The sequence below is a fragment of the Fringilla coelebs genome, assembly GCF_963513975.1.
Source record: "Fringilla coelebs genome assembly, chromosome: 3".
NCBI lineage: Eukaryota > Metazoa > Chordata > Aves > Passeriformes > Fringillidae > Fringilla > Fringilla coelebs.
In genome coordinates, this window is record NC_140030.1 from 99,148,031 (window position 1) to 99,174,379 (window position 26,349).

At 45.5% G+C, this 26,349-nt stretch overlaps 1 protein-coding gene across 2 annotated transcripts; it reads right to left on the reverse strand.

Annotated features, from left to right (window-relative positions):
* Positions 1-1,212: 1,212 nt before the first annotated feature.
* On the reverse strand, positions 1,213-25,745 carry SLC1A4 (solute carrier family 1 member 4; the record flags this gene model as incomplete). 2 transcript variants are annotated; one of them, XM_084202574.1, is made up of 8 exons in its annotated part: positions 1,213-1,524; positions 3,754-3,888; positions 5,317-5,511; positions 6,701-6,934; positions 9,684-9,850; positions 14,795-14,857; positions 15,961-16,003; positions 25,216-25,745. In XM_084202574.1, 8 exons carry the CDS (start codon positions 25,743-25,745, stop codon positions 1,290-1,292), a joined length of 1,602 nt encoding a protein of 533 aa, XP_084058700.1. In that variant the 3' UTR covers positions 1,213-1,289. The 2 variants fall into 2 exon arrangements, with proteins under 2 accessions (XP_084058700.1, XP_084058701.1); XM_084202575.1 differs by lacking the exons at positions 6,701-6,934; positions 14,795-14,857; positions 15,961-16,003; positions 25,216-25,745 and having other exon boundaries at positions 9,684-9,823.
* Positions 25,746-26,349: the final 604 nt, after the last annotated feature.

The following is a 26,349-nucleotide window of genomic DNA, read 5'->3' on the forward strand; positions in this document are numbered from 1 at the left end:
AAGAATCCAGAAGTATTTCGTCGAGCTTCAAGCAAAGGTTACCACCTGCCATGGAAGCATTACCCTGGCCCAGCACCACCCAGAATCACTACAAGTAAACTGCTGACAGAAAAACATTTATGGCAGGACCAAATTCCTAGCAGGAACAGGTAGCCAGCTCCCACACAGAGATCACTGGGGTTATAAACTCATCTCCTCTCTTCCCCTTTCAAGCCAAGACTTAGAGTTGCCTGTCATCAGTTTCCACATGATGCGTGTTCAGAATTTTTCCTCCCCCATTCAATTTTGCTGAAAGAGAGTATGACTAAAGTTGTTTTGATTGACCCATTAAATAAACATGAGCAGGACATGATGTGCTAACACAGAATCGTGTGTTTTCATAAAGGGAACTGACTTCTGGATTCATGGATGTTGTCACAGGCAAGCCTCTTTCAGACATACTAATGCTGGAAAAGACTCTACATTTTTTTTCAGCCCCAAAGGGATTACTTTAACAAAATTTGTTCTTCCTCTGGATTTTTTCCTTAACAGCTTGGATAGAAGAAAGGAGGAAACCAATCCTTGATATGGACAAAGATCTCCTCTGTTTGGTCCCACAGTTTGGGAGTTACTAACCAAGGAAAGCTGCTATGAACTGCAATGTAGACAGAGAATGAAACAAGGCCCTATAAGTTATTAATTTAGGTATGAAACAAAAAAAATGAAAAATAGAAAACAGCTAGTTTTAAGGACATATTCAAGGTTTCTAATGGATCAGAGAACACGAGAGGAAGTGGAGTGGGAGAAAAATGTTGCTTCATATCATGGCTGTAATGTTTGGTAAGTGTTTCCAGGCTAGAAAACAAATTTAAGCAACATTTTTCACCCACTCTGGAGTTTTTAGACTGCTTCTCCATTCAAACAGCAGCAAAAATTTTTCCCTACAATAAGCACATACTGGGTTTGTCTACATCCCTATCTTCAACCCATCTGAGCCTTCACTAATGGAAGTCTTGTTACACCAGAAGCCTCGATGGCAGTTCTCACGTACATGTACACAGGTGTGCAGCGCAACACGTATACATGTACACACAAACTATCAAAATAGTATTATAAAGCAAGTATTCCTTCTCACACCCCTTCTCTGCCCACCCCACCTCCCCCCCTTCCCCAGGCCAGCATATTTCAAAACAGGCGGGAACTGAGCACTTCCAAGAGCCTTCCAGCCCCCGGTCGCACTGCAAATGTCTGGGTGCGTTGACAAGTCTCTGGGCCCCCTCCAGGACTGGTCTCGATGAGCGGCCTCGAGTTCACAATACTGATTCCTTGGATTCAGGGTCTGCTGTGCTGCTTGTGTTGGAGACTGGGTTTTTGTGGGTTACCAAAGGTGACGTTTCTGCTTCAGACTTGCTGTTAGCAACTGCTTCTACGGTGACTTCCTTGAGCTCCTGCTCTCTCTCTTTCTTGTCTTTTTCATTCAGGTAATTAAGGATGCCCGCTCCCAGGGCATCCCCTTCCACATTCACAACTGTGGTGGTTCGGTCCCTGGTGAAGATCAGAAACAAAAACCAAAGCAGCAGGGTTTTAGTTTTAAGAGAGTTATAACACAATAGGGGGAGCTGATTCCCCCCTGCCGAACCACTAACATCAGTGGAACCAGACAAGGGAGATATAGTTATCACAGGTGTTTTCCACAGAAGTATCATCTCTATTTCAGAACTAAAAATGTGCCCCAGAGCAGGTTTAAGGTCAGTCAAACTCATTATCAGCTGGTTCTGGTCTCTCTGTGGGTTGCAGCAATGGTACTACTCTTTCTCAGGCATCCTGCTTTTCACAGGAGGTGTCCTTCCTCTTCCCTTTCCCCAGGCCAGCATTTTTCAAATCCATGTTCAGAGCAGGAACTTACTTCAGGCTTATCCAGTAAGCGACTCAGAACACCCAGCTCTCTTTTTTAACTACTGTGACTGGTATCTTAACCCAAGCACCTACTTAAGGGATCCGTCCTAAAGGAGGCAGAATGACTTGTGTTCTCGGCATTTGCTCCCCATAGCACCTGCCCCAATTTTTGGTCCTATAACACAAAACTCGTGTGCCAGGGTGTAGTGGAAGAGATTTATGAGTCATAAAGATGAACAATGTTTTCATGTGGCTTTTGAGACTTGTCAATCATTCTGCAGCCTAACTTTAACAGAGGCTCAACTTGTAATTGTGGTCCTCTCTAGTAATTAAACAGCTGGCATTAAAGCAAGACATGGGCCTCCTTCCTCCCTCTATTCCCCTTTTATTACCACAAGGCTGAGCTCCTTGACTAGAACACTGTTGACCACAGAGGGATGCTACCTATTTTAAAAGGAAGGCAACCAAAACAACACAGGCTGAGAGCAGCCGGGAGAAAGAGGGGCAAGTTTTTCACTCTTGCCTCAAAGCACTTGCAAGTACAGGTGTGGAACACCCAGCCACTACTGTACTTCCTTCGGAAGACAGGATAAAAAGGGTTGGCCAGTGCTTTGCCTCTGTCTGCTGTGCTCTGCAGGTGGCTGATCCTCAAGAGAGTACAGTAAGAAAGAGTGTGATGACCCTCAGGAAACTGTAGGAATATCCTCCACAGACACGTGTTGTGTAGGAAGGAAAGGTAATACAGCTGCCACGATCCCCAGTCTCTGGGGCATCCTCAGGCATCCTAATTTGCACATCTGCTGTGAGAATACACCATCTATACTGAGAGGCTGGTGTTTCCAAAAAGCAATGCTGAGGCATTATGTACAGTCCAAAGCAAGAGCTGCCTAACAACCCACAAAATGGAAACAAATTACCTAAGCAGGATTCAGATCACTTGACCCATAGTGACCTCTTACCTCCTTCCCCGAAGATGGAAAGGAAAGCTGGTAATACTGTCTACTAAACCTGTGACACTCAGCAGTGTGTTCCAACCATGGCAGTGCCCACAGCAGTGACAAGTGTCACAAACCCTCTGTGTCCCTGCCCTGCCAATGGACAGCACCTCTCTATGACACTTGTGTTGGTGCTTTGACCAGTCTTGAAACTATTAAAAAAGTTCAAACAATAGGTGACAAGAGCTTCTGATGGAAGCTGCTTCCCACATGTAACTAAGGAAGTTTTCCACAAGTGATGTTCAGACTCCATTTCCTTTGTCCTCCCCAGCCTTTCTAGCGTCCAATTAATTTCCAGCAATATCAACACATTCCAAATGGACTTTAAACAAACATTCTAATGGGAATTGAAGCCAAGAAGAAATACAAAGGTTGAATAAAAAAGCTGAAGAGGGATTTCAGCATACTGACTGCTTTAAAATGAGAAGGCACCACCACCTTTTCCATTCCCCACCACAAGTTACCTGCCCCGTAGGCAGACATCTTGTAGGGTCTTATTTTCTACTCGGTTTTATTTTCTCCTGGGTTATATTCTGTACTTTGACCATGTTTCCAGCTAAACATGCTACAAGGATGCTGTAGTGACGTGGATGGCACTCTCTCTTCCCATGTAACAAGTGACAGGATGAGAGGAAATGGGCTCAAATGGCACCAGGGGAGATTTAGATTAGATATTATGAAAATCTTTTCAGGGGAAGAATTGTAAATCATTTGAACGGATGCCTCTGGCAGTGGCGGAGTCCTCAGGACATGGCTTAATGGTGAGCATGGTGGGTGGTGCTACATTGACAAAATCTGAACGTTTTTTCCCAGCCTTAGCCATTCTGTAATTGCATGTTTCTGTGCCTCCCAAGAGCAGGTAGGTGAGGCCTGCAGTACTCACACGATCCAGTCCACGGCCAGTATGAGGGACAGGTCGTTGGTGGGCAGCCCAATGGCCTCCAGGATGATGGCGATGGTGAGGACGCCTCCGGCAGGGACCCCGGCTGCTCCCACGCTGGACGCCGTGGCCGTCACGCTGCAAAGCAACAGCCATGCCTGGTTAGAGGACTCCCAGCTCTTCTCTGCTGCACTCTGTCACATGCTTCCCTGCCATGGGAACTGTAAACAAACGCTCCAGCATGGGACACAGGGAGCGTTGGCTTCCCAGGCAAACCCCTTCCTGCCTGCTGATGCAAAGGAACGGGTACAGAGGACAGGGGCTCAGCAGGGATCGCAGCAGTTACCATGGCAATGGCTCTGGGTTCAACACCAGGACTGCCTTTTCAGGATAAGAACCAACACAACTGTATCCTGCTCCCTTACTAACATTCCCAGCTCCAGTATGCTGAGACACTTACAGCTCCTGACCCCACATGTAAAAAGGCAAACTCTGCCATGCAGGGCACAGCACCTTCTCTGTGTCTCGTTTGCATCCCAACACAGACCCTAAACCAGGAGCTGGAAACTTGCAGTGCATGTGCTCAACACACCTTTTTGAGTGCAGATGTCTGTAACTGAGCTCTCCTTGGGCTATTACTGCATCATCCTCAGACCAGTCTTCACACCTGATTCACTGAGACTACCTGAAGCTAATTTGACTACCCACCCAAAAAAACCCCAGTGCCCAAACCCTGCCTGAAACAGACAAACAACATACAGGGAAACACAATAGAGAAGAAAATAAAACCTGGCCAGGAAGGACAGAAAATGCCAGAAACCAGCCCTAGGAGGCATGCGGTGGATGCAGCTGTGGCTGCTGGGCAGAGTGAGGAGTTTACAGAACTGCTTGTGGCATCCACCTTTAAGGGATTTTGAGGAAAGAAATGAAGACAATGACACTTCATGGGATATGGGGCATTGGAGGATATTCCAGGCATAGAAGGGAGAGAGTCTTAGAGAAGGAGGCAGAACTGGGGAGGTGGAGGGGAAAATGGAGCAAAGCAGTTAGGAGGGGAACAACAAGAGATCTGATCAGGAAAGCCAGCAATGTGATGGTAGGAAGGACAGAGATAAGCAGGAACAGGGTTTTTAGTACAAAATACATACATAAGGAACCAAGGAGCTGGCAGGAGAATTTTTCCAAGACATCCAGAGGCGGAATCAGGGGCTGCTTTCTGGGCAGTGCAGAATGCCTCAATTACCCAGCCTAATAGTGACTGAAGGATGGAGGAGTGAGATGCTTAAGGAAGGAGAGGAATTTCGTGTGAGAAAGAGCTTTAAACAGCTCAAAGACTGTTTCAGAATTCAATTATCCCTCCCAGGTTCCACCTTTCATTAAATCGAGATTCTGGCAAATCTTGTAAAGGTTTAAAGACTCCATCCTTTAATCACCCTATAATTATGTTACATAGCAGTTTGCAAGCTTTAGGTCAGAGATGTGGAATGCTAACTGTTAGCTATTAACCAAGAGACCACAGCTTGAATGTGTCTGGGGGCCAGAAGAATGTGGTTGCAAGCAACTTACAGAATTGTGAAGATCTGCCCAGGGTTGAGGTCGACATTATTCAGCTGAGCAATGAACACAGCTGCCATGCACTGGAAAATAGCAGCTCCATCCATGTTTACAGTGGCCCCAATGGGAAGGATAAACCTGCTGATCCTCTTGTCAACTCCGTTGTTCTCCTCGATACACTTGATCATGGACGGGAGCGTGGCTGAGCTGGAAAAAGAACAGGGAGAAATGAAACAGAGCACCAGGGTGCTCTGAATGCCCCATCACTGTCTCATGGCTTCCATGCTTCTAGCATGCTGCAGACAGGACTGTCAAGGCAACAATGCCATTTTACAGTCCCTCTCTGGCATGATGACAATGAGGGACCCTCCTTGTTGAGTTTCGAGCAGAGGTATTTAATAATCTGCTTTCATCCAGAAATAGCTGATAAGGACTTTAATCTCCCTGAAGTAAGAACTCATGACTTAACACAGTATGCAGCATTACATGGCTGTAGAATGAACAAGTCTTAAACTATAAACTTGCAGTAACAGATGCAAATATAGCAGGGGAGGTTGGAACTAGATGATCTTTCAAGTTCCTTCCAAGCCAAACCACTGTATGATTCTGTGATAATATAAACACAACAGATGCAACAGCAATCTCTGTTAATGCTGTATTAGTACCTTCTCAAATGAACAGAAAAATAATTAAAAACAAAACATCACTCTTAGATTTACTTCTTGCATTATAAATTACACGGTTTTATTCATAAATTCTCTCCTACTATGCAGAAGGAGAGAGTTTATTAATAGTACTTCAGCTCCATTGGCAGACACGCAACTGCTTTTGGGGATGACCTGAAATGATTTTATATAGTATGTCATTTGATCAGGTGTTTGTACTTGAGAAAAGTGTAAATGACACACTCAATCACTTGGTTATGACAAATAAAAGCTGATTAGGCCAGATCTTTGAAATAAATAATGTTAAATGCCTTTACACTAACAAGCAAGTCTACTTTGCTCCTACAAAATTAGTCTAAATTTGTTCCAGGTCCTTCTGAATTTAAAAAGTAAACTTCTGAGGACAAAGTCACTCACTACTGACCCTCACTTCACTAAAACTGAAAGGACAGTTGGCTGGATCATTTACAGATTTTTTTTTTTCCCTCCCAAGATATTTCCAACTAAGCATCATGCTATGGCCTCAATATTTTGAGGAACTCTTTTCAACAGCTGATAATCAGCACATGCTGTGTGGCAGGCTGACGACAGCAGTGAGAGTATCTGTGCTCAGAAGACTCTTTCTGCAACCTCAGGAACAATATTCACACCTTAAACTAAAGCTGCATACAGCCAGTTTAGGGTGACAAGCATAACCAGGCTACAGTCTCAGATGTGGCACAGAAACCCACCTGGAGCAAGTGGCAAAGGCAGTGGCAAGCGGTGTGATAAGTCCTAAGAGAAAACGATACGGATTTTGCCGTGTGGCTGCAAAATAAATAAGTGGCAGAATGATTCCTCCGTGGATGACGTGGCCCAGGATAGAGGCAAAGATGTATTTTCCCAGACTGGTCACCAGAAGCACAATATCTTCCATTTCCACAATCTTGCTCCCAACAAGGAACATAATGCCAATAGGTACATACCTGTGTAAATGAAATATTGGCTGTCATTAAGTAAAAACAAAAAGCCTTGGAAAACACTTTCTGTCCTGGAGATAATATTCCCCTAAACAACCTGCTGCTCTTACTGAAGGGTGGTTCTTTATTCACCACACGCTCAGGTTAAGCAAATATGGAAGGCTTTTCTAAGACTCTTTTTTGGTGGATGGTAAGCAGTCAAATTTTAAAAGGTCTGTTCACTTATGCCCTCAGAGGCAGGGAAAGGAGAGTGCCAAAGGGAAAGTGAGTGGGAAGCAGAAATGCTGCCAGGACCTACCAGGACAAGACACCAATGAGGAGAGGAGGGAAGGGAGGGGAAGGGAACAGCATCACATCACTGCAATACAGAGAGAGGTCACAGAGTCGGGTCTTAGACATGCAGAAACTCTCAGCAGAGTACAGAGTCAGGTCATTAAAATCACAGACACACTGAGTGCCAACTCTGTGGAGGTTAAGAAAAAGCTGTGCACATACCAGAGAGCTCAGCTAAAGGCAGCTGATGTATGTGCCAAAGACAGCAATTAACTCTGCTATTTCCCTAAAAAGGACTAAGTTAAATGATCAGGCTTCCAGAGCTTCCCCCAAGCCAACAGCCAGGCACACACACACCCATCCATGCCTCCTATCTAGAAACATGCCACGTCAGCATTTGTTTGAAGTTTCCTCTGTCAAAAGCACTTGGAGCTGCTCCAGGGGAAGGGTGACCTGCAGGCTACAGCCACACCTCTGGTCCCAGTAGCCCTGAAAAGACTGAACTGCCCTTGCACCAAGAGCACACAGCTCTAAACAAACTGTGTGAATCACTGCAGGCCCAGGGCTTGCTCCTTCCTAAGCTCTACTGGGATGTCTGTGTATGAGTACCTCTGCTGAAGCTGTCCACACTTCATTCACTTCTTCTAAGATTAAATAATACTAAAAGACCATCCAGCTCCCTAAAATCCTGCCCCAGGAAAATGTGTGACTAAAAAGATTAACCTGTACATCCCAGGAATAAAGAATCCAATGCCCATGTTCAGAGAAGCTGATTTGTGGAGTCAGGACTCCACTTCAGAAGGTTTGGTTAAGCATGCAAAGGTCTGGAAAGGTGGGCAAGCCTTAAGGCTGCTCAGATCACTCACTTTTTCCTGGCTGCCTCTCCCTCAGTGGTTCTGCAGCTCCTCTGCTCCATGCAGAGAGTATCTCCCTATATCCCAGATCCATGTGAGCACCCTCTGTCCTCCCCTGGCCAAATCTCTAGGGGGGCCTGTGGAACATTCCCCACTTAGCCTCTGCAATTCTGCCTCTGAGCTGTGTTTCTGAGGAGCCTGATTAGCCAGATCTAGCTGAGGCCTGGTCTTGCACAAGCTCTGAACACTGAATTCCTCCCCTAGAAGAGGGAGGCTGGAGAGGAATGAACTGCAAGTTGAGACCCAAGTGCTGCTAAAACACAGGAGTGGCTGTTGAATGGGACCAGATACAAGCTCAAGCTGCCTTTGCTCCTGGTAGAATGATTTTGCCACTCCAAAGTATCCCTTGGGAAGCACATGCAGCTTCAGAGATTTTGAACAAATACCAGGACTACTACACAAGAGCCTTAAAGAAGTAAAGAGAACAAGTAAGGGTTTCACTGTTAAGGGTCAGCAGTGGTCCCTATAATCCACAAAATAAAGGATTACATACCAACTGATTGGCTTGAAGTGCTAGCACTGTAATAAGCTGAATGCATGAACTGCCTCTTATCAGTATTCAGTGTCCAAGGAATTACACTCAAGAGCAAAAAGCTTAAGCTGCTTGGAGACTGAATTTTTCAATCCCTTATGATAGCAACTAACACAGAAATCTGCCTGTGTAAAATCAGGTGTTTTGTTAAAACCCTTCTACATCTTCAGGAGAGGAAAACAGTAGGAATGAAAAATGCAGAATGAAGGAAGAAAGAAATACATTTAAATATAGAATTAAATGTATATAAATATAAATTATCCAATATATAAATATACATTTAATACATTAGGTATATTTACAGCTTTTTCATCAGCTTTGGAAAGGCAGTGAGAAATGTCCCACTGTTAATTTGTCTGCTAGCTATCTTTATGAATATTTTTAAGTTTGTATGTGAGATATTAGTACTGTTGGTTTCACAGGAACAGCCTAACTCCAAGGACAGCCATGATACTGCTCTGGAGCCCAGGTTCATCCCACCTGATGGAAAACCCAGCCAGGAGGCTGCTCCTACCCCAGCTTAGGTGGCCTGAACCACTCTCTAAAGGTGCCTGCCTCCTCCAAAGCTGGTTTCTTGCCTAATGAGAAAGTTTAGTGTGCTCCAGCTCCTAATTAAGAGACTTCTTTTGGCATCAAAAGCTTTGTGGGATTGATCAGAGCACTAGTCAGCCCATAAACTTTTTCAGACTTCAAGGAATTAAGTGAAATAATGTATTTGCTTATTATTAGGCAAGAGAAAAAAGATCAGCATTAGCAAATACTGAGTTTTCTTTCCACTAAATAATCAAAATGGAGTCCTGGAGAGGATTTATAGGCAGCCCTTTGAAGTTCTCCAGCCTGATACCTTAAGCTATGAGTGACTGTCTCATTACAGGGCACAAGCAAGGAGAAAAGACCCCATTGTGTGACATCACAACATCCACTTTTGCTGTGATGAGGGATCTCACAGGAAAGAGCTGGACAGAGAGATGAAATGTGAGTTTGCTGATCTGAGCATAACACTGCAGTGCAGATGTTTCTGCAGTCACACACTTACCACATAATCCAGGTAACCAAGACCATTGTTGCCTCATTGAATGAGTTAAAGAAGCGAATCAGATCTTCCCCCTCTGGGCCAAGCTTTTTCAGTGCCACTCCTAAAACCAGAGCAAACAGCACCAGTCCCAGGATGTTCATCCCTCTGATATCCGTACCTACAGGGACCTGCAGAGACAAAAAAAGAAAGCTTGTTACATGTGGGAATTGGACAAAACCAAACAAAAGGGTCATCCCATTTTGTTGCTCTCTGATTGATCTGAAATCAACAAGCAGAGCCTATTTTGGAAAGGCGTGGATTCACTGAGAAGGAAAGGGCCTGCTGCTACCTCCCCATGTGCCCTTCAATATAATAGTTGTGTTCTCAGTGACCTGAACAAGAAAACTCCCCAGTTTACTCAGGACTCTAGTGCAATGATGATACCAAGTTGAAAACCATGAGAAAACAATCAATGTTATGAAGCAGAATGAGGAGAGAAAGGTAGGGAAAGGCAGCACACTGTGGCAACCTACTCCTTCATCTGTCCATGTCAACTGTGGGAGAGAGAGAAGAGAGATACCTGTTCCCCTTCTCAGAAATCTGTCACTGCCTGGGAAAAGAGAATAAAAACACGATCCACCTATTGACAAAAACTAGTCTGCCCACAGGTCTGCTCTGTGGTTAGTCCTTCACGGTTTGCTTCTCAAAGAGAGCCAGAGCTCTCTTTGGAAATGTAGTATCATAGAACTGAATGAGTACTCTTGTGGCCACATAAAAATATAATTGTTTTGACAAACTGGGTTTTTTTCTCTCCAACTTGGCAGTACAAACATGTCAAATCGTTGTTTTATTTGGAAGAATTTCTATAACAGATGAAGTTTGTGTACAAGTTTTGGCCTTTTGGCTAGTTTAAGTGGACACTAGCTCAACACTAGGAAAGAAAAATACATTCTGAGCTAAAAGTTTGAAATTAGTATCGACTAAAGAACTCGGGATACTGATCTCCTAAATCTGATAAAACCAGCCTGCTTAAGATTGATGCTTTTTCTGGAAGTACACTGCTGAACTGGACTGTCTCTCAATGGCAGGTGGAAACAAAGTCCTGCAGGGAAAGGGGTAAAATGTAAATTATACACAAAAGCAGGAATATTAAACTGCTGTTAAGAGAAGTGTTTACAAACAGTGAAGGTGCTGGCTTTTTTTATTCACTAGGTTAAAAAAAAATAGATATGGAATCTGCAATTTTTATGGTAATTGCTTGTTCAGGGTTAAGCTGCCACCATTTATTTGATTCCTGATTGAGAGAACTGAGAACATAGACAGATATTAAGCATGAGGCACAGTGTATATCTCCAGAGATGTCTGAGGACACATGCTGTCACACACACTAAAACTTTTCTGTCTGGATAGTTTTGGCTATATTCCGTTTTTTCTGACTGAAAGCTTTAAACTCTTTTGCGGCTAGAAAAGTAAAGACAAAACAAATGAACCCCTCCTATTAATTAAACAAACCGTCTGTGTACATGGGATGTTATTTTATAATATATATCATTTTATACTGGCTTTGTTTGATACAGGGGGAATATGAAAAGTTCAGCTGGAACAGAATTCTACCATAATGAGCCCAAACCATTCCTCAAAAAAAGTCCTAAAAACTGTGAATACTCTCTTGTTTTGGTTCCCATTCTGAAAAAAAAAAGCATAAAACTTTGCCATGAAAGAGAAATTTAGTGTTTCAGTGCTTTAAGAGTCCAGCATTCTGACCTGGAGGTTGCTGGGAGAGAAACTCTGTACTCTCCAGAATGACAGGACACGGTCTTCTTTCACCCTTTGGACAGGTCTCTGTCCACCTTGCTCCCAGCATTGTGGTAACTGCTGCTATTCTCCAAGTGCTCACACTCACCAGCACTTCAAGCCTAAATTTTGTGATCTGGAGACCCCCTGACCTCTTGGTGATCAGAACATGACTGTCTGTGCCACTGCCAAAAGCTTGTGAGCTGTCTCCCGCTATTTGCTGCCATCCTGACCCCACTTTCAGGCCTTGCTCTCCCCTTGTCTCTCACTGATTTCTTTACAACACACAACACTCACCACCACCTCCCAAAACTGCAGATGTAGGCAGAAGATGCACCACTTGCCTAGAGTAGTAATTTATTGCAAGAAATTTCTCCCTGCAAATCCAGGGCACGATCCTCAGCATTCAGGGAATTCTACCTCATTGCGACACCATATGGAACGAGTCCAGCAGAAAATCTTCAGCGGAAGATCCTCACAATCCCAGCCTCGAAAACTGGCAGATGCTGAACAGCCTTTTTGTACTCTCACACAAGAGTGCATCACCCCAAAGGGGCAGCCAAACCAAGCAGCATTGTGGACACCAAACAAAAACAGCTTTAATGAGAACTTTGTTCCTGGACAAACTATGGGACATGTTATTGTTTGCCTGAAATTATGCATTCTCTTAGGAAGATTCATGGAGCTCTTCTGGTCCTTGAATCGCTCTGAAGATCCCATTGTTTTTTAGCTCTTGAAACAAAATGCTTATCAAGGAAACAACTGCTGACATTGAACAGTCCCAGTAGTAGGTGGCTGAAAAGAAAATGCAGCCATGTGATGTGAGGAAGAAGAGCAACCACTGGTTTGTGTATTTTTACTCCTGTCCAAAGAGGAACTGAGCCCCTCCAGGCTCCCTATGCTGCAGATGGTAAACTGAGATAGTCTATGCCCCAGGAAGTCTTGCTACCAATGAGACAGAGAGGATGTAGCCATAAAAGCCGGGTAAACATGAGGTGAGCATGTGAAACAAAAAAGGACATGGCTGAGCAAACAAGTACATGTCCCACTATTCACTTCATCAGTGAGAGAAGACAGAGCCTAGTAACCAGTGGGGGGGGGGGAGGATATAATCAATGGAAATTTTTGCTCTACACTATTCATACGGAAAGTCGAAGGAAAATATTTCTCCTCTTCATTCAAATATTCTGCTGATGAAAGAAAAAAGTAGATAGGAATATGATCTTATTCCTCTGGAACCAAACTTCTGTCACTATGATATCCAAAAATCATACTCTTCTTTCCAAACTTAATCCTCATCTATCCATAAATACTAAGGTCAGACCAGTACTAAAAGTGAGCTAACAAAACTGAGATGATGCTCTCTTTTTATTTGGTCTGTTCTTCCCTAGAGACAGTAGGGCGTCTTCTGGAATTAAAGAAGCTCAGTCTGGTTTTGCTCCAACAACTTAAAAAAGGTTTTGGAAAAATAATAGCAGAAATAACCTTTACATCATCACAACTGTTGGCAAAAACAGACACCGGTAGCATATTCAGAATATTTTTTTCTGATGTTACATCAAACAGGAGACTGATAAGCAGGAAAAAGAGGAAAAATGAAAAAAATAATGTTGCATTTTAAAGAGCCAAAAGATGCATTCTTATCTCTTAAGGAAAAGTGATGATGTTGAACAAGCATTTAAAAAGTACTTGACAGACAGCACCATTTTCAATGGATGTGGTTACCCTTAATCCATGCTTGGTTGCTACGGAGCCCATATCAAACCTGACACTGAAGATAAATAAAAGACTTACTCCCATCTCACTTACCCTTGCTTAAGTGTCAAATAACTCAGCACTCTGTAACAAACACACAAATCTCATACCGAGCGTGTTTCAGCAGCACCAAGCTGCAGGGGCGTGCCCTGCCCGAGGGCACACAGGGAAAGTGCTCTTTTGGGATTCCGCAGTGACCGCCGCATCCGTGTCACACCCGTGTCACATCCGTGTCACACGGGGTGACCGCGGATCTGGGCTAATGCCATCCAGCAGGCACGGCCAGGGGGAGCTGCCTCCCTCCCCAGTGGAGCTGCTCACCCTGGGATGCCAGGCTCTCAGGCAAGACACAGCTTTGCCCCTGCTCGGTTCATGCTCGGTCATCCCAGTCACCTGTCACCCTGCCTCCAGGGCTGGTGAAAGTTCAGGTCAGGGCTGGAAGCAGAGTTCACAAACACTGTTCTGCATCATCTGCTCACACACCATGCATGGGGAGTAGAAAGTAACACAGCCAGTGCTTCCTGTGCTCAGGGATAGGCTCCAGAGTCCCTGTGGGTGAGCATAAACTGCTTTTTCCTTGACGATTTTACAAACTGGTGGGCAAACCCCAGCTGAGCCCTTCCATGACAAATGCAAACATTACAAGTCTCTTGCCCTAGGGGAATTCAAATAATATTAAAAACATATTTATCCAACATCTGATACTGAGATCAGACAACCAGAATGAGCCTGAGGAAGAGAAAATCACCTTGAAAGTATTTCTCAGACCAGTCTCCCAAAAATCTCACAGCAGCACATGAATCACTTTATTTGGAGCAAGGTGACACCTTGCAGGCTGGGACCCTGGGTCTGTTTCACAGCATGCTGCTTTTAAGACAACAGTAATTATTGCTGGGCCTGCAACATGTTGGCTCTGGCCAATAATAAACATGTTTGATAGCCCTGTCTGCAGGAGAAATGACAGTGGAATACAGAGCATCTCTGGAAGTCCTATCATCTACATATGGAAGATACCACTCTCTACTTTGTCTACACCTACACACCAGTTCCCTTTTTGACACCATTGCAACAGTAGCCTATTTGTAATGTTCTGTCCGTAATTTTTACTCCTTCAGACCACTTGTTACTACTTCAAACAAAATTTCAGCAATGAGAAAAAATTCTCAACCCAACAAATCTCTTTTTTTTTAAACAGCCTTGGGGAGAGGGATAAAACCTCATTCTCTCCAAACTCTTAATGAAGAGTAAGGTTTAAGGGACATACTCAGCCAGCCTGATTGCTATTTAGTTCCAAGTCTACAGAAAGTTATTTGGAAACATTAGGTAGACTGACTAAAATTTAGATCAAGTAAGACCAGGTCTCTAGAAAAAGTGTCAAGGGTCACATCAGTTGAGCTCAACTCTCCTCTCAACCACAGCTTTCTGTTGTGGCTGTGGGTACTCATGCAGCTTGTGTGTGTCTCAGTTTCAGGCAAATAAAAGTACTTGTTTCTTTCTCAAGACTGCTGGAAGGGACTAAAGGCTGTGAAGTAGTCAAATATTACTGAAAACACTTTGTTTAAAAACCTAAGAAATGACCTTACCTTTTCCCATGTGATATTTCCAGAGGTTGTGTTCCTGAGCAGCATCTGATAGTCTGTCGCATACTGCAGGTAAGAAACAAAACACAACAAAACAAAAATGGTGAGGCAGGCATTAAAATTGTCAGCAAAACATCTAAAAACTAGGGCAACAGTTTACTTTGATAAACAAACTAGACACCTCACAAAAGCAGGGCACTTCTTTGGGCTTGTTTTCTTTCAATATAAAAGGAGGGAAGGAAAAGCTTCTGTCCTTGTCAATTCCCTGTGACAACAGCAGCACAGAGGAAAAGAGGACTGCTTTATTTCATCCCTGAACACACACAACCCTGACACTAGAGGCATCACAAAATATCCTTTTCATGGTGGTATTTTTGTACTGCTTCTGGTTTTACTCATGGAATATTGACTTGTACTGTATTATATATTCATGCAACATGGAACTTGATTTTAAGAGTTTGCCCCTGGTTTTGATACAAAAGCAAACCCACCATGAAGGCAAAAGCTATTTTTTGCTCCTGCATCATACAGGATCACCCCACCCTATGACAATATTCTCAACACTCTCTATCCTGACTTATAAAATTAGCATTGACAACTAAATCAAAATCTTTTTGGAGCCCTACAGCTCTATCCATCAGTTTAAACCACACTATGTTCTGGTGCCAGTTATCATCCCACCACACTGTCTCTGTTGGAAGGGAAACCAGGCTGAGTAATTAATCCAGCAAGGGATACAATGGAAACTACTGAATAAAACCATCAGGCAGCAGGTAATGCTTACACACCTGGGAGCCTGAAGGTCTTCAGCCTTGTCTGTTCTGAGCCCAGCTCTAAACTACACAGCCAAAGGATTCCCAGCTAGCTCCTGCAATATGGTCAGCAGCCTGGCACACAATTGCCACTGCTGCCCAGCATGGCACCCAAAGTTTAAAGAATATTTTTGGTGAAGGTCGAAAAGATGGGCTTTGAATATGCATTTGTTTGAGGAATATTTTTCAAATAATTTGCCATGGAAGTTGTATGTCTGACTGTATCATGTGCTTTTAAAAACCCTATCTTCTGTAAGTAAATTAAATTCTGGTATTTTCTACACCATCTTTCTAGTCCTCTTCCAATAAAAGAGCCTACGCACTGTAGCTCATGTCCAAAGTCCACACAGATCTTACCGTTTCAAAAGCTGCAGCAACAAGATTTGCAGGGAACAGGTTTCTGTAAAAGACAAATAAGAAAATGAAATATGTCATGGAGAACTTCTAAATTAATGCACCCATATCTCTTACTCTCAGACAGAATGCCCTTTTCAAAGGCAAGCACATTGGCACTGGTGAGGTATGTAGCACGGAAGATTCTCCGGCAGCACGGTGCTTGCTACATGTCCAGAGGTGCGGATGACATCTTCCCTGGCTCACATGAAAGAGATGACAGATGCTTGCTGCCACACCTCACCTTTTGGGCAGGGCCACCCAGGAAATCACACACAATGCTGGCTTTACACACCCACTGCCCAGTGGCTACGGAAACTGGTTCAGCCACACCACCTGCAGCACCAGCTTATGGCCTCCAGTGTCAGGCAGGTTTTTAACATTGCTCAAGTGATTACACTTCACTCACAGCATCAACATAAAGGACAATCCAATCAGCAAAATCCACTTACGAGAATGGCTTAGCCCTTCAACACAGCAAGGCCAGCTTCCCTGATCACCAAGGCAGAGCAGAACAAAATCACAGGCCAGACTTCTCTGCAAGGACTTAGACAACAGAGGAGGAAAAAACAGGCAACTGCTATGGAACATCTGAATCTAGTAGTGCCTTCACACAGAAATGTCAATCCAGCATCGGGTTAGTGCAGAGAGGACAGCATGCAAAGTGATGCTCTTTCTGACCGTCCAGTATGTATCAGCACACAGGAAATTAAAATAATGAACTGGACCGAGGAGGGCATTCTTCCAAGCTTCTTGTGGTATCTTATAGCTGGTTTTAATGCTCTAATTCCTTTCTCACCTTATGGGCAAAGAGCATGTGTTCCCCTAGCCAAATGACAGCTCTTGGTTTTCTGGGTCAGAAAGGAAAATAGGAATAAAAGGTGATCTCTGGGGTCATGGCAGGACCACAGCTGGCGAGGGCAGGAACATGACAGATATCAGCTGAAAATACTGCCAGTTAAAGGCATCACAGAGGCACAAGAACTCTTATGGTAAGGAAACAGAAGACCTTACCCAGAGCCAGTTAATTGTGGTAAAAAACATTTGGATAGCTGCTCCCCATCCTTCGCTCTTTGTGCTGCTCTGAGGAAGCTGCAGCTCCCTCCAGGCTGTGTCCTGCTAACTTCCCCCCATTTTTGCCACAGTTACCCAGGCAAACATTAAACCAGGCTGTGGTCATTCCACGAATGGCATGGAATGTGCAAATCCAAACTAGAGCAAGAAAAGGAGCAGCAAGCAGAGTCAAATCTTTGAAAGCAAGAAGGAAGATTAAAATGTGGCCCAGATAAGGACTGGCCTTTTTGGTTGCATGGCTCTGTTCTCCTGCCACATAGGGAGTTTTCCCACAGCCTTGACAGGAAAGGACATGGAACTGTAAAGGACATGGAACTGTAAATGACATGGAACTCTGTCAAACACTGCTCTGCTGTGAAATACCTCAGCCTCTCTCTCTCTCTGATGCACTACAAGTGTATTAGGATTGCTGCAAGAATAATTTGTCTTCTGGAGTCTACATTCCACCAAGCATGAAAGAAACAGCAACTTTTTCTCCTCATAAGCTGACAATACAGCTGTCTGTCTGAAAGCAGGAGAGCGAGCTCTCACTCGGCAAAGACACTCAAGAATTGGCCAAATAAGATCAATGGAACGGCTAACATGCATCAGTTCTTGCACAGCTGGAACTCTCTGGTGGATAAAAACCTTGAGTAAAGTAAAAGCAAACTTGCTTTTATCAGGAGTAAAATACCACATATACAAATGGGCTCATGCTGTTGGGAAAAGAAAGATATTTCTTTTCAGCTTTTCATAGCAGGATGATTATTTTTCTTAAAAAAAGAACTGACTGGACTTTGAAGAAGCAAAGAGATGAAAAAGGACTGAAAACCAACCAGAAATCAATTCTTCTTTTTTTTTTCTTTAAATCAGCTTTTCCATCCTGATGAAAACAAAACCAAAGGAAGCAATACTAAAGCCTAAACAACATGGTTCTCCAATGTTTAAATGCGGCCAGGAAACCAAACCCTCCATAATTTGCACAGTATGTCACGCATGGGCCTCAGTAACTAAACATTAACTTATCTCCAAGCATATACTTAAAGCACACAGTTAAGTGATGCCAGCAACCCTGTTACAGCAAGGCAAGGGGCAGGTTCTTACTTCAAGTGTGAATAGCGCTATAAAAATTAGCCTAGAGTAGACACTCTGCTTTATTCCTCCAGCAGCAGTTGCAGGACTTGACAATTCGCCAAGTAAAAAATTTTGATCTTAAGCAGCTCATAAGGAGTTTTATGTTCTGTTCAATCCAACTTCTAAGTACACCTGACTGCAAAATACCAAAACCACATAAAATAAAAACAGCAAAACAGCTCCTCTGTTTCAAATCCTAAAGCTTAAGAACAAAATGTGTCAGGTCATAAAAAGCAATCTACAAATAAATGGCTTATCTTAGAGGCACGAGGTCTGCACAGACTATACTTATTGCTCACCTAAGATCAGTCAGTATGTGAACTAAATTAAACTTTAATTACAGGTGGGTGAAATCACAAGTTCTTACCTCTGGATGGATTTGTGCAAGAATACCACTGCAGTGCCTGAAAAACGGGGCAAGATGCTACGTGCTTTGGGGAGAGATAAAAGCTGGCTAGTGACCTGCCTGGGCCCATCATGGACTTGTGCCTGCAGGGTTTGCTCCTCACACCAGGTAAGGTGAAGCTCACCCATCACAGAAACACAGACACAGCTCAGTCCCTATGAGCAGAGGAGCTGCACGGGGAAGTGTGGACATCCCTCCTGTGAGGGTGAACCAACAAACAGGAAAGCTGATGAACTGGGTAATTGGGCATGCAAATGAAATTTGGGTGTCTGCCAGTTGTTTTTTCTGTGAGGACCAAACGTTTAGAAGGTTTTAGTGCTTTGAAAGCCTGTAGCATATGTGAACGTGGAGTTTAGGAAAATCACCCTGGTTGTATGGCTGGATTGTTGACTATTTCTAATGGCCCCATGCCCTGTGCCAGAGAACACGGTCGACTTGCTGAAGCAGATGTGGATTATCACAAGAATACGGCGCTGGCCAAACCCTGGGTCTGGGTGATAAGGAGCCCAGCACAGCAGTGTGGGATCAGACAGCCTTGGCCCCAAATGCAGGGAGACAAAACTTGCTGCACGTGGCAGAAATGAGCCAGGCCAGTAACACAGCACCACGGCAGGGGGACAGACGTGCTTGCCTGTAGCCCACGTGCCCCACTGCTGCTGACACCTTGCTCCACACACACACAGACCCCAACTCCTTTGTGCCATAAAAGTGAGGTAGGTGGCACAGAGAGGCTTTACTCCCCTCACCAAGCAACAGGCAGGAAAGCCTCTCTCTGCCTGCTACAAGTTGTCCAGACAGCCCCAAAAAAAGCCATATCAGAAATCCATCTGACAGCTGCCAAGAGGGACAGCTGTGTCCTGGGGCTGAAACAACAGCTGGGCTGAGCCAGGAAAACTCCGTGTAACTGCACAACACACAGGGTGAGAAAGCACTCTTCTCAGATCCTCCTAAAAGAGGAACAAGAAAGCCCCAGCACCAAGGGCAGGTGTTAAGTGTGTATTTCCTGCTTGAATATTGTGCTCATCACACCATCTCCCTATGCACAGCTGGATAAATGCACCTTTCTTCCTGTGAAAAGCTGCTCCTACCAGTCAAAAATGAATCATTATTACCCAAGAAGATCCCACTGTATTTCTGTTGTAATAGTAATCTTAGTTTAGCTGCAACATCCACTCTTGGGAATCCCAGACAACTAAGGGAACCTGGAGCTGGCAAATGGAGAAAAGGGGGGCTATAACTCTCCTCCTTCTCCATTTTGATATTATGGTCCAATTGCTCTCTTCTTTACAGGCCTGTATCTTTCCACCAGCGGGATGAGGATTACACAGGAACTCCTCCATTGTATGTGTAAGGGATTATTATTAACAACTGTTTCTAAATTATTCGTTTGCTAGAGCTCTGCAAACAACTTTGCTCTGGCAGCAAAAGCATGAAGGGAAATCTAGGCAAATGGAATGAAACCCTAAAATACTAAGCATTCCTCTCACATTGCTTCTTACAAAAAGGTCCCACTTCTGAGGCCAAAACCCTTGCTGTTGAAAAACATACTTTTTTGAGGAAGTCTACAAAAAAATATTCTGTGTTGGTTATCTCTAGTTTTCAGGGTTTTTTTTCAAAATGGTACAAGTCCACTCGCAGCAACTTTATTGCCATCTGTGGCAAAATGCCAGAGCCCAGTTCGAATTCCTCCAGTACCTCTGGGTCTTTTCTGTCCCAAGATTTTCATTTAATATCACACAGTAATTTTCTTCATCTGCTTTTTGATATGTGGATGCACAACACATACCCTGTACATACTCATATTCATGAGTGTGTGCATTTGTTTTAACACAGAAACTTGAAAATGTGTTTACTTATAGCAGATATTTGACACTTTTTTGTCTTAATGGTCTAGTCTGTATTTTTGATGCTTGCAAAACAAAACATAACTGGGGGAGTCAGTTGTAAAAGGCAACAAATGAAAGGAGCAGAAATGTTCAGAGGCTTACTAAAAAAACCCTGCCAGAGAATGCAGGCACATGAATGAAAACACAAAGTTCTTCCTAAAGAACCCATTCCAGACTCAGAAAGTGACACAAGCAAAGTGGGACAGTTACCCTCACTTTGAGAACTAGCCATCAGCTTCAAACCCAGAGGTCAGCCCGTCTCCTGGTGTAACTGCAGCCATTGCCTGGACACTTTTTATTCTATTTATGAATTCAAAGGTGGCATCTCCCCCTCCTCCTCTAACAGTCACATTTTACTGTCTTTCCACATTAGGATTTTAGAGATGGCCTTCATGGCTGCTGGTTTTGGGTGACTCACTGGGAAGACCAAGGCTATAAGGAGCAACTGGTGCCCAGGAGAGGGTCACTGCCACTCTGGCCACCTGCTCTGCAGCCCAGCCAGCAAAACACAACTGATGCATCTCCCTGTGCTCATGTCTGCCTTCCACTACGCCTCTGAAGACACTTGGAGCAAAGGCATGAGCTTGCTGTGGGTGCTCCCTTTGGCAGCTCAGCTGGTGACATCTGGCAGAGAGACAGAAAGGGCATTGAGAAGCAATAAAATTTAAACAGCTTTTGCAGACTTGCCTGGCAAACTGGGAAACCCTGACTTTACTGCTGGGGGCAGACATGCAGACCTCTGTGCACTCTTCCTATTAAAAAAAAGGGATTACCTCCTTCCCTTCCCAGATTCTTACAGCTAGGGTTGGATTAAAAACAGAATTCGCTTCTCCAAAGCCAATTTCACAATTGCAAAACATGTTTTCATCCCAAAACTGGGCAAAGAAAGCCTGTTTAAGATCCTTTTTTCCACTAAAAAAAAAAATTGTAAAATACTCTGTTGAAATGTTCTTTTTTTGATGAGTGAGATTCTCTACTTAAGTCCTTTGTATAAAATGACAGCAAAACTTTGACCTCACTGAAATGAAACACCATGATCACCCACTGATGGAAATTTTAAGAGGATCAATACGTTCCTGTGAAACTGTTCAATTTTGTTGAATCAGCAAAGACAAATCAGAGCTAGAACAAAACTCTGACCTTACTGAAACATTCAGTCGTGACAATTGCCCATCAAAAGTGTTAACAGATCAATAGATTCTTGCAAAACACTTGATCCTGCTGTTTCAACTGCTTTCCAACAAGCTGCAGGTGCACTGTGTGAGCAGGTGGTTGGAGTCCCATCCTTGGGACTCCCTCTCCCTGGTTACATGCAGAGCACAAGCACAGCCAAGCTGGCTCTCCACAGTGTCACCTTCTCAGGTGGGGGCTGAGCCCCAGAGCCCACCACATCCCAGCCAGCCCCTTCCTCCAGCTGCCAACCACTTGACAATCAAGCTCACAAGCTCTCTTTATTCTCCATTGCTTTATCTTCTCCACCAAAAATGAGTAAGGGAAAATCCCAGAAGTTCTAAAATTTCCCTTCACTCCCTTCATCTTCTGCTGACAGACTTAAGGAATTCTAAGATCCTACCTCGAGTTCAAGGAACAGCCCGCTTTCTGGGTGCCTTTTTTAAAGCCATCGGCCCTGTGGAAATAGCTGTGAACTCTTGCTGGATCCCCGCCCATGATCACTGCCTTTGGCCATGCTCAACTTTAGGAAGCTCCAAGGAGCTGCCCCCATGACAGACCTGAGATGAGCCATCAGCATTTCTGCTTCGGGGCACAAAAGCACCTTAGGACAGCTCTGCTGTCCCCACGCCTTGTCCTGGGGCAGAGGACAGGGTGCCTAAGCCCTGACTAGACATGCTCAAGACTTGCTTGCCTCTAGCACTTGCCAGAAGGGAAACCAGGAGGGTGCTCCAGCACCTCCAGCCAGACAAATCAGACCTGGAGGTTATGGTCAATGGACAAAACAAAAGAGACACAGACTTTGAGTTCACCAGTGAGTCATCTTTCCTTTGATACCAAAGCCCAAGATAGATCTTTTTTCCAGAGGTCGTTTCTCCATGCCTAGATGCATGTCTGTGGGGAAGCTTTAGACTTGGAAAAGGAAAACCAAGAACTAAGCTGACCTCCAGACATCACTGCAACAATGAAAAGCCACATCTTGAATCATTACCTTAAAGACTTCCCAAAGGCAGAAGTGATTTGCAGAACCAAATAGTGACACACAGCTGTGATTTCCTCTTTGCTGTTTCTTCCTGGGATCATGTTTTACATTGTTTTTTAGTGCTGATGGGGGACTCAGTTTACCCATTTGCAACTCATTTTTACCTCTCTTCTGAAACCAAGCAGCAGCAAAGCCTCGAAGAACATTCTTGTGCCACACTGAAAACAGAGTTTTCTTGCATCTAATAGAAAGTTTCATGGCCAAATGAGATAAAAGGAGAAGCAAAGAGGATGCTGCAAGACCCACCCACCCACATTTTGACCTTCCAGGCCCTATAAAATCAAGGCTTTGCTATCTCAAAATGAGTTTACTCAGTTTCAACACAGCAGGAACCAAGTTCAGTGCTCAAACCACAACACCCAGGTTTTCACGAACAGTTAAAAGAATAACATCACACAGCAGAGAGAGAGATCTTATTTCCTGAAAATTACATACTCTCTCCATCCCTCAGTCTGTCAGGGATTTGTGCTAAGACTGAAGTTTTAGTGATGGCTGTGTCCAAACAACTTTTCTGGAGTGGACTTCACTGTCACTGCTGTAACATGACAGCCCAACAGTGTGGCTGCAACAGCCCTCCCCTGGGGTTCCAAGAAAAAGCTGTATTCACAGCCCCCATACATGCACTGAGGGAAAGTTACTGTCCCCTCATCTCCAAGAAGGAAACTCCTCTACAACCCACCATGCTTTACCCAAGCCTCATCATTATCAGCTCTACTTTGGAATTAGGGACTCAATCCCATCACCATAACCCCTTTGAAGATGAACTCTACACCTGCATTCACAGAGCAGACCAAGAAACAGCTGCCTCCTCTGAACTTTAGATATTACAGCCTGAAGCTCACTTTAACATCCTTGGCCTGTTCCTCAACTCCATCCTCCGCCATACTCCATGTTGCCAGGTGACACAGGAATGTAACACCAGGTACAGCAGCCACAGTAGGATACACTGGGGCAGCCACCACTACAGGCATCTTCCCAACTCTCCCATGTGTGCCTACTTCTCCTTTTTATTTTGGCAATTTTCCCTCACCTCCCTCCCCTCCATTCAACAACAAATCACCACCACAGCCAGACTACCTATTCCCGTTGTCCTGCTATTCCTTCTTAACATGCTGTCAGGAATGGCTGGTCCTTAAGAAAGGTCCTTAATTGTTGATTCTTAAGAGAGGGAGAGGTGAGCTGAGGACACTCAATACATGGCTGCCAATGGAACAAACCAGACTTACTTTCTGTCCAAAGGGAACATACTTGTCTCAGGGGGAGAAAAAGACATTAACCTGAATTTGTAAATACAGTTCTGGGTTTGGGGTTGGTTTTTGTTTTTTTTTAGAAAATCTTTTTATCTTTATTGAGACATCCACTTATCCAGACAGAGCAAAAACATATCTCAGCTGAAAAAATGGACTCATAAAAGTAAAGCAAACAATCAAAATAATTAAAAAAAAACCACTCAGTTTTGTAATTACCAGGATATCCACTAAGCTCAACTTTCCAGCCACTTCGCTGTGACATGCACAGGTCACCTCCCTTATTCTTGTGTTTGTACCTGGGTGCAAAGCACAAGGAAATGCAGTTGGAAGCCCAATACTCAAAGCACCATCTGGATGCCTGCGTTGTTTGTCTGTGCGCTCCTATCCTATTTAAAAAGCCAGACAGATCTCAGCAAGATACAGGCTCTGGGAAAAACAAAAAATGTGAGGTTTGCAACTTTGCAAGGAGGAGGAACCATACACTAAAACACTATCATCTGATTAGAAGTGGGAGCCTTGTTTCCAGATAGATTTGGGGAATGCAAGTCTTGTCTTTGAAAGATGCAGAGGTAAGAAGGGAAGCTCACGAACCTACAGAGCATCCTTACACTATGTTTAGGGTATGTCCTCCATGAAATTATAGGACTGCGTTTCCATGCACACATCTATGGGAGGGCACTCTAAGAGGCGGGTAGGCAATTGGGTGAGGAGACTGGGTAAAGAGTCGGAGAATTAAAGAAAAAAGTGTGCGTGAGGGATGAGAAGAGCTGCCCAGCCCTGCCCTGCCTGCAGGAGACAGGCAACAACAGGCAGCAGGGCAGGCGAAGGTGCCAGGGAAAGCCTGCCCTGCAGCCGGCATCCAGGAGCCGCTCTCCCTCCAGGCAGAACCAAAAACGGGCCTAGGCACCCAGAACTCTGAGCAAGCCTCGACTCATCCTTGCAGCCATCCAGGCAAAATTAAAAACAAAGCGGGCAGAAGCAGAGTACCAAGCCCTACACCTGACCGGGCGGCGGGTACTTGGGCAGAGAGCCGTGTTTCTGGAGAAACCAGATGAGGAGGATGGTAAAATGAAGGAGATAAAGAAGGAGGTTAAGGAGAAGGAGAAAAATGAGGGGAAGGCGCAGAAAGATGAGAAGATGCAGGAGGACAAGAGGATGAAGGAGGTTGAGAAGGAGGAGGAGGAGGTCTCCCCGGCTGCAGCGTGCAACACTGCCGAGTCTGTCATCATCCTCCGGCGGCGGGAGGGCGGGGGAAGGAGGGGAGCGGGGCGGCCTCACCTGATGAGGTCGAGGAAGGAGTCCACCGTCTCCTTGCTCTTGGGTAGCGCGCCCGGCAGCCCCAGCTGGGTGTTGAGCGCGGAGGCACCGGAGCCGGGGCGAATGATGAAGCCGAGGGCGACGGCGAGGCCGGAGGCGAGCAGCGTGGTGCCCAGGAAATAGGCGACCGCGATGCCACCCAGGCGGCCGAGCGAGCGGGTGTCCAGGCTGGCGGCGCCCGACACCAGGCTGCAGACCACGAGCGGCAGGATCACCATGCGCAGCATCCGCAGCAGCAGCTCGCCGGGGAAGGCCAGGTAGGAGACCTGTGCCGGGCCCAGCGCCGCGCCGCGCACGGCGGCCCCCAGCGCCACGCCGGCCACCACCCCCGACACCGTCAGCAGCACCAGCGCGTTGCGCCGCAGGAACCCGCGGCAGCCCCGCAGCCGGGCTCCGCCGCCCCGCCGCTCCTCCGCCGCCGGGCCCTCGGCATGGCCGTTCCGGCCGTGGCCCGCCTTGCCCTCACCCGCCGCCGCCGCCGCCTCCTCCATGCTGCTGCACCGAACAGCGGCTCCGCGTGTGCCGCTAGCGTGCGGCGCTCCCGGCAGGGACTGAGCGGCGGTCCCGCCCCGTTCAGGCCCGGGAGCGGCGCCGGCCCCGCCCGGGGGAGGGAGCGCGCAGCCCCCGGCCCGCCCCGTGCTCGCCGGCCCGACTGGCTCGGCGCCATCGCGGCTGAGCGCCCGCGCTGCCCCCCCGCCCGGCCGGCCGGCGTGAGGCCCTGCCGGGGCCGGAGGCTCCCTCAGTGTGCCCGCCGTGTCCCGGAGATCACGCGTGTCTCCGCACGGTTTACACGTATAGCCATCGGTGTCACAGAACTAACAAGTATCCCCACAGCGTCCACCTTCCCGTCCCTGTGGGTCACACTTGTCCCTCCATTGCCTCCCCTCAGTATCCCTATTGTTCGTACACACCGCCGTAGTGTCCCCATAACTCACACGTGTCCCCTCAATCGTGTTCAGTGTCCCCTTCTCTCACACGTGTCCCCTGTGTTTGCATCCATGTCCCCGTGGCTCACATGTGTCCCCTCATTGTCCCCCCTCAGTAGCATCATGGTTCCTACACACGCCTGCAGTGTTCTCATAGTTCACACATGTC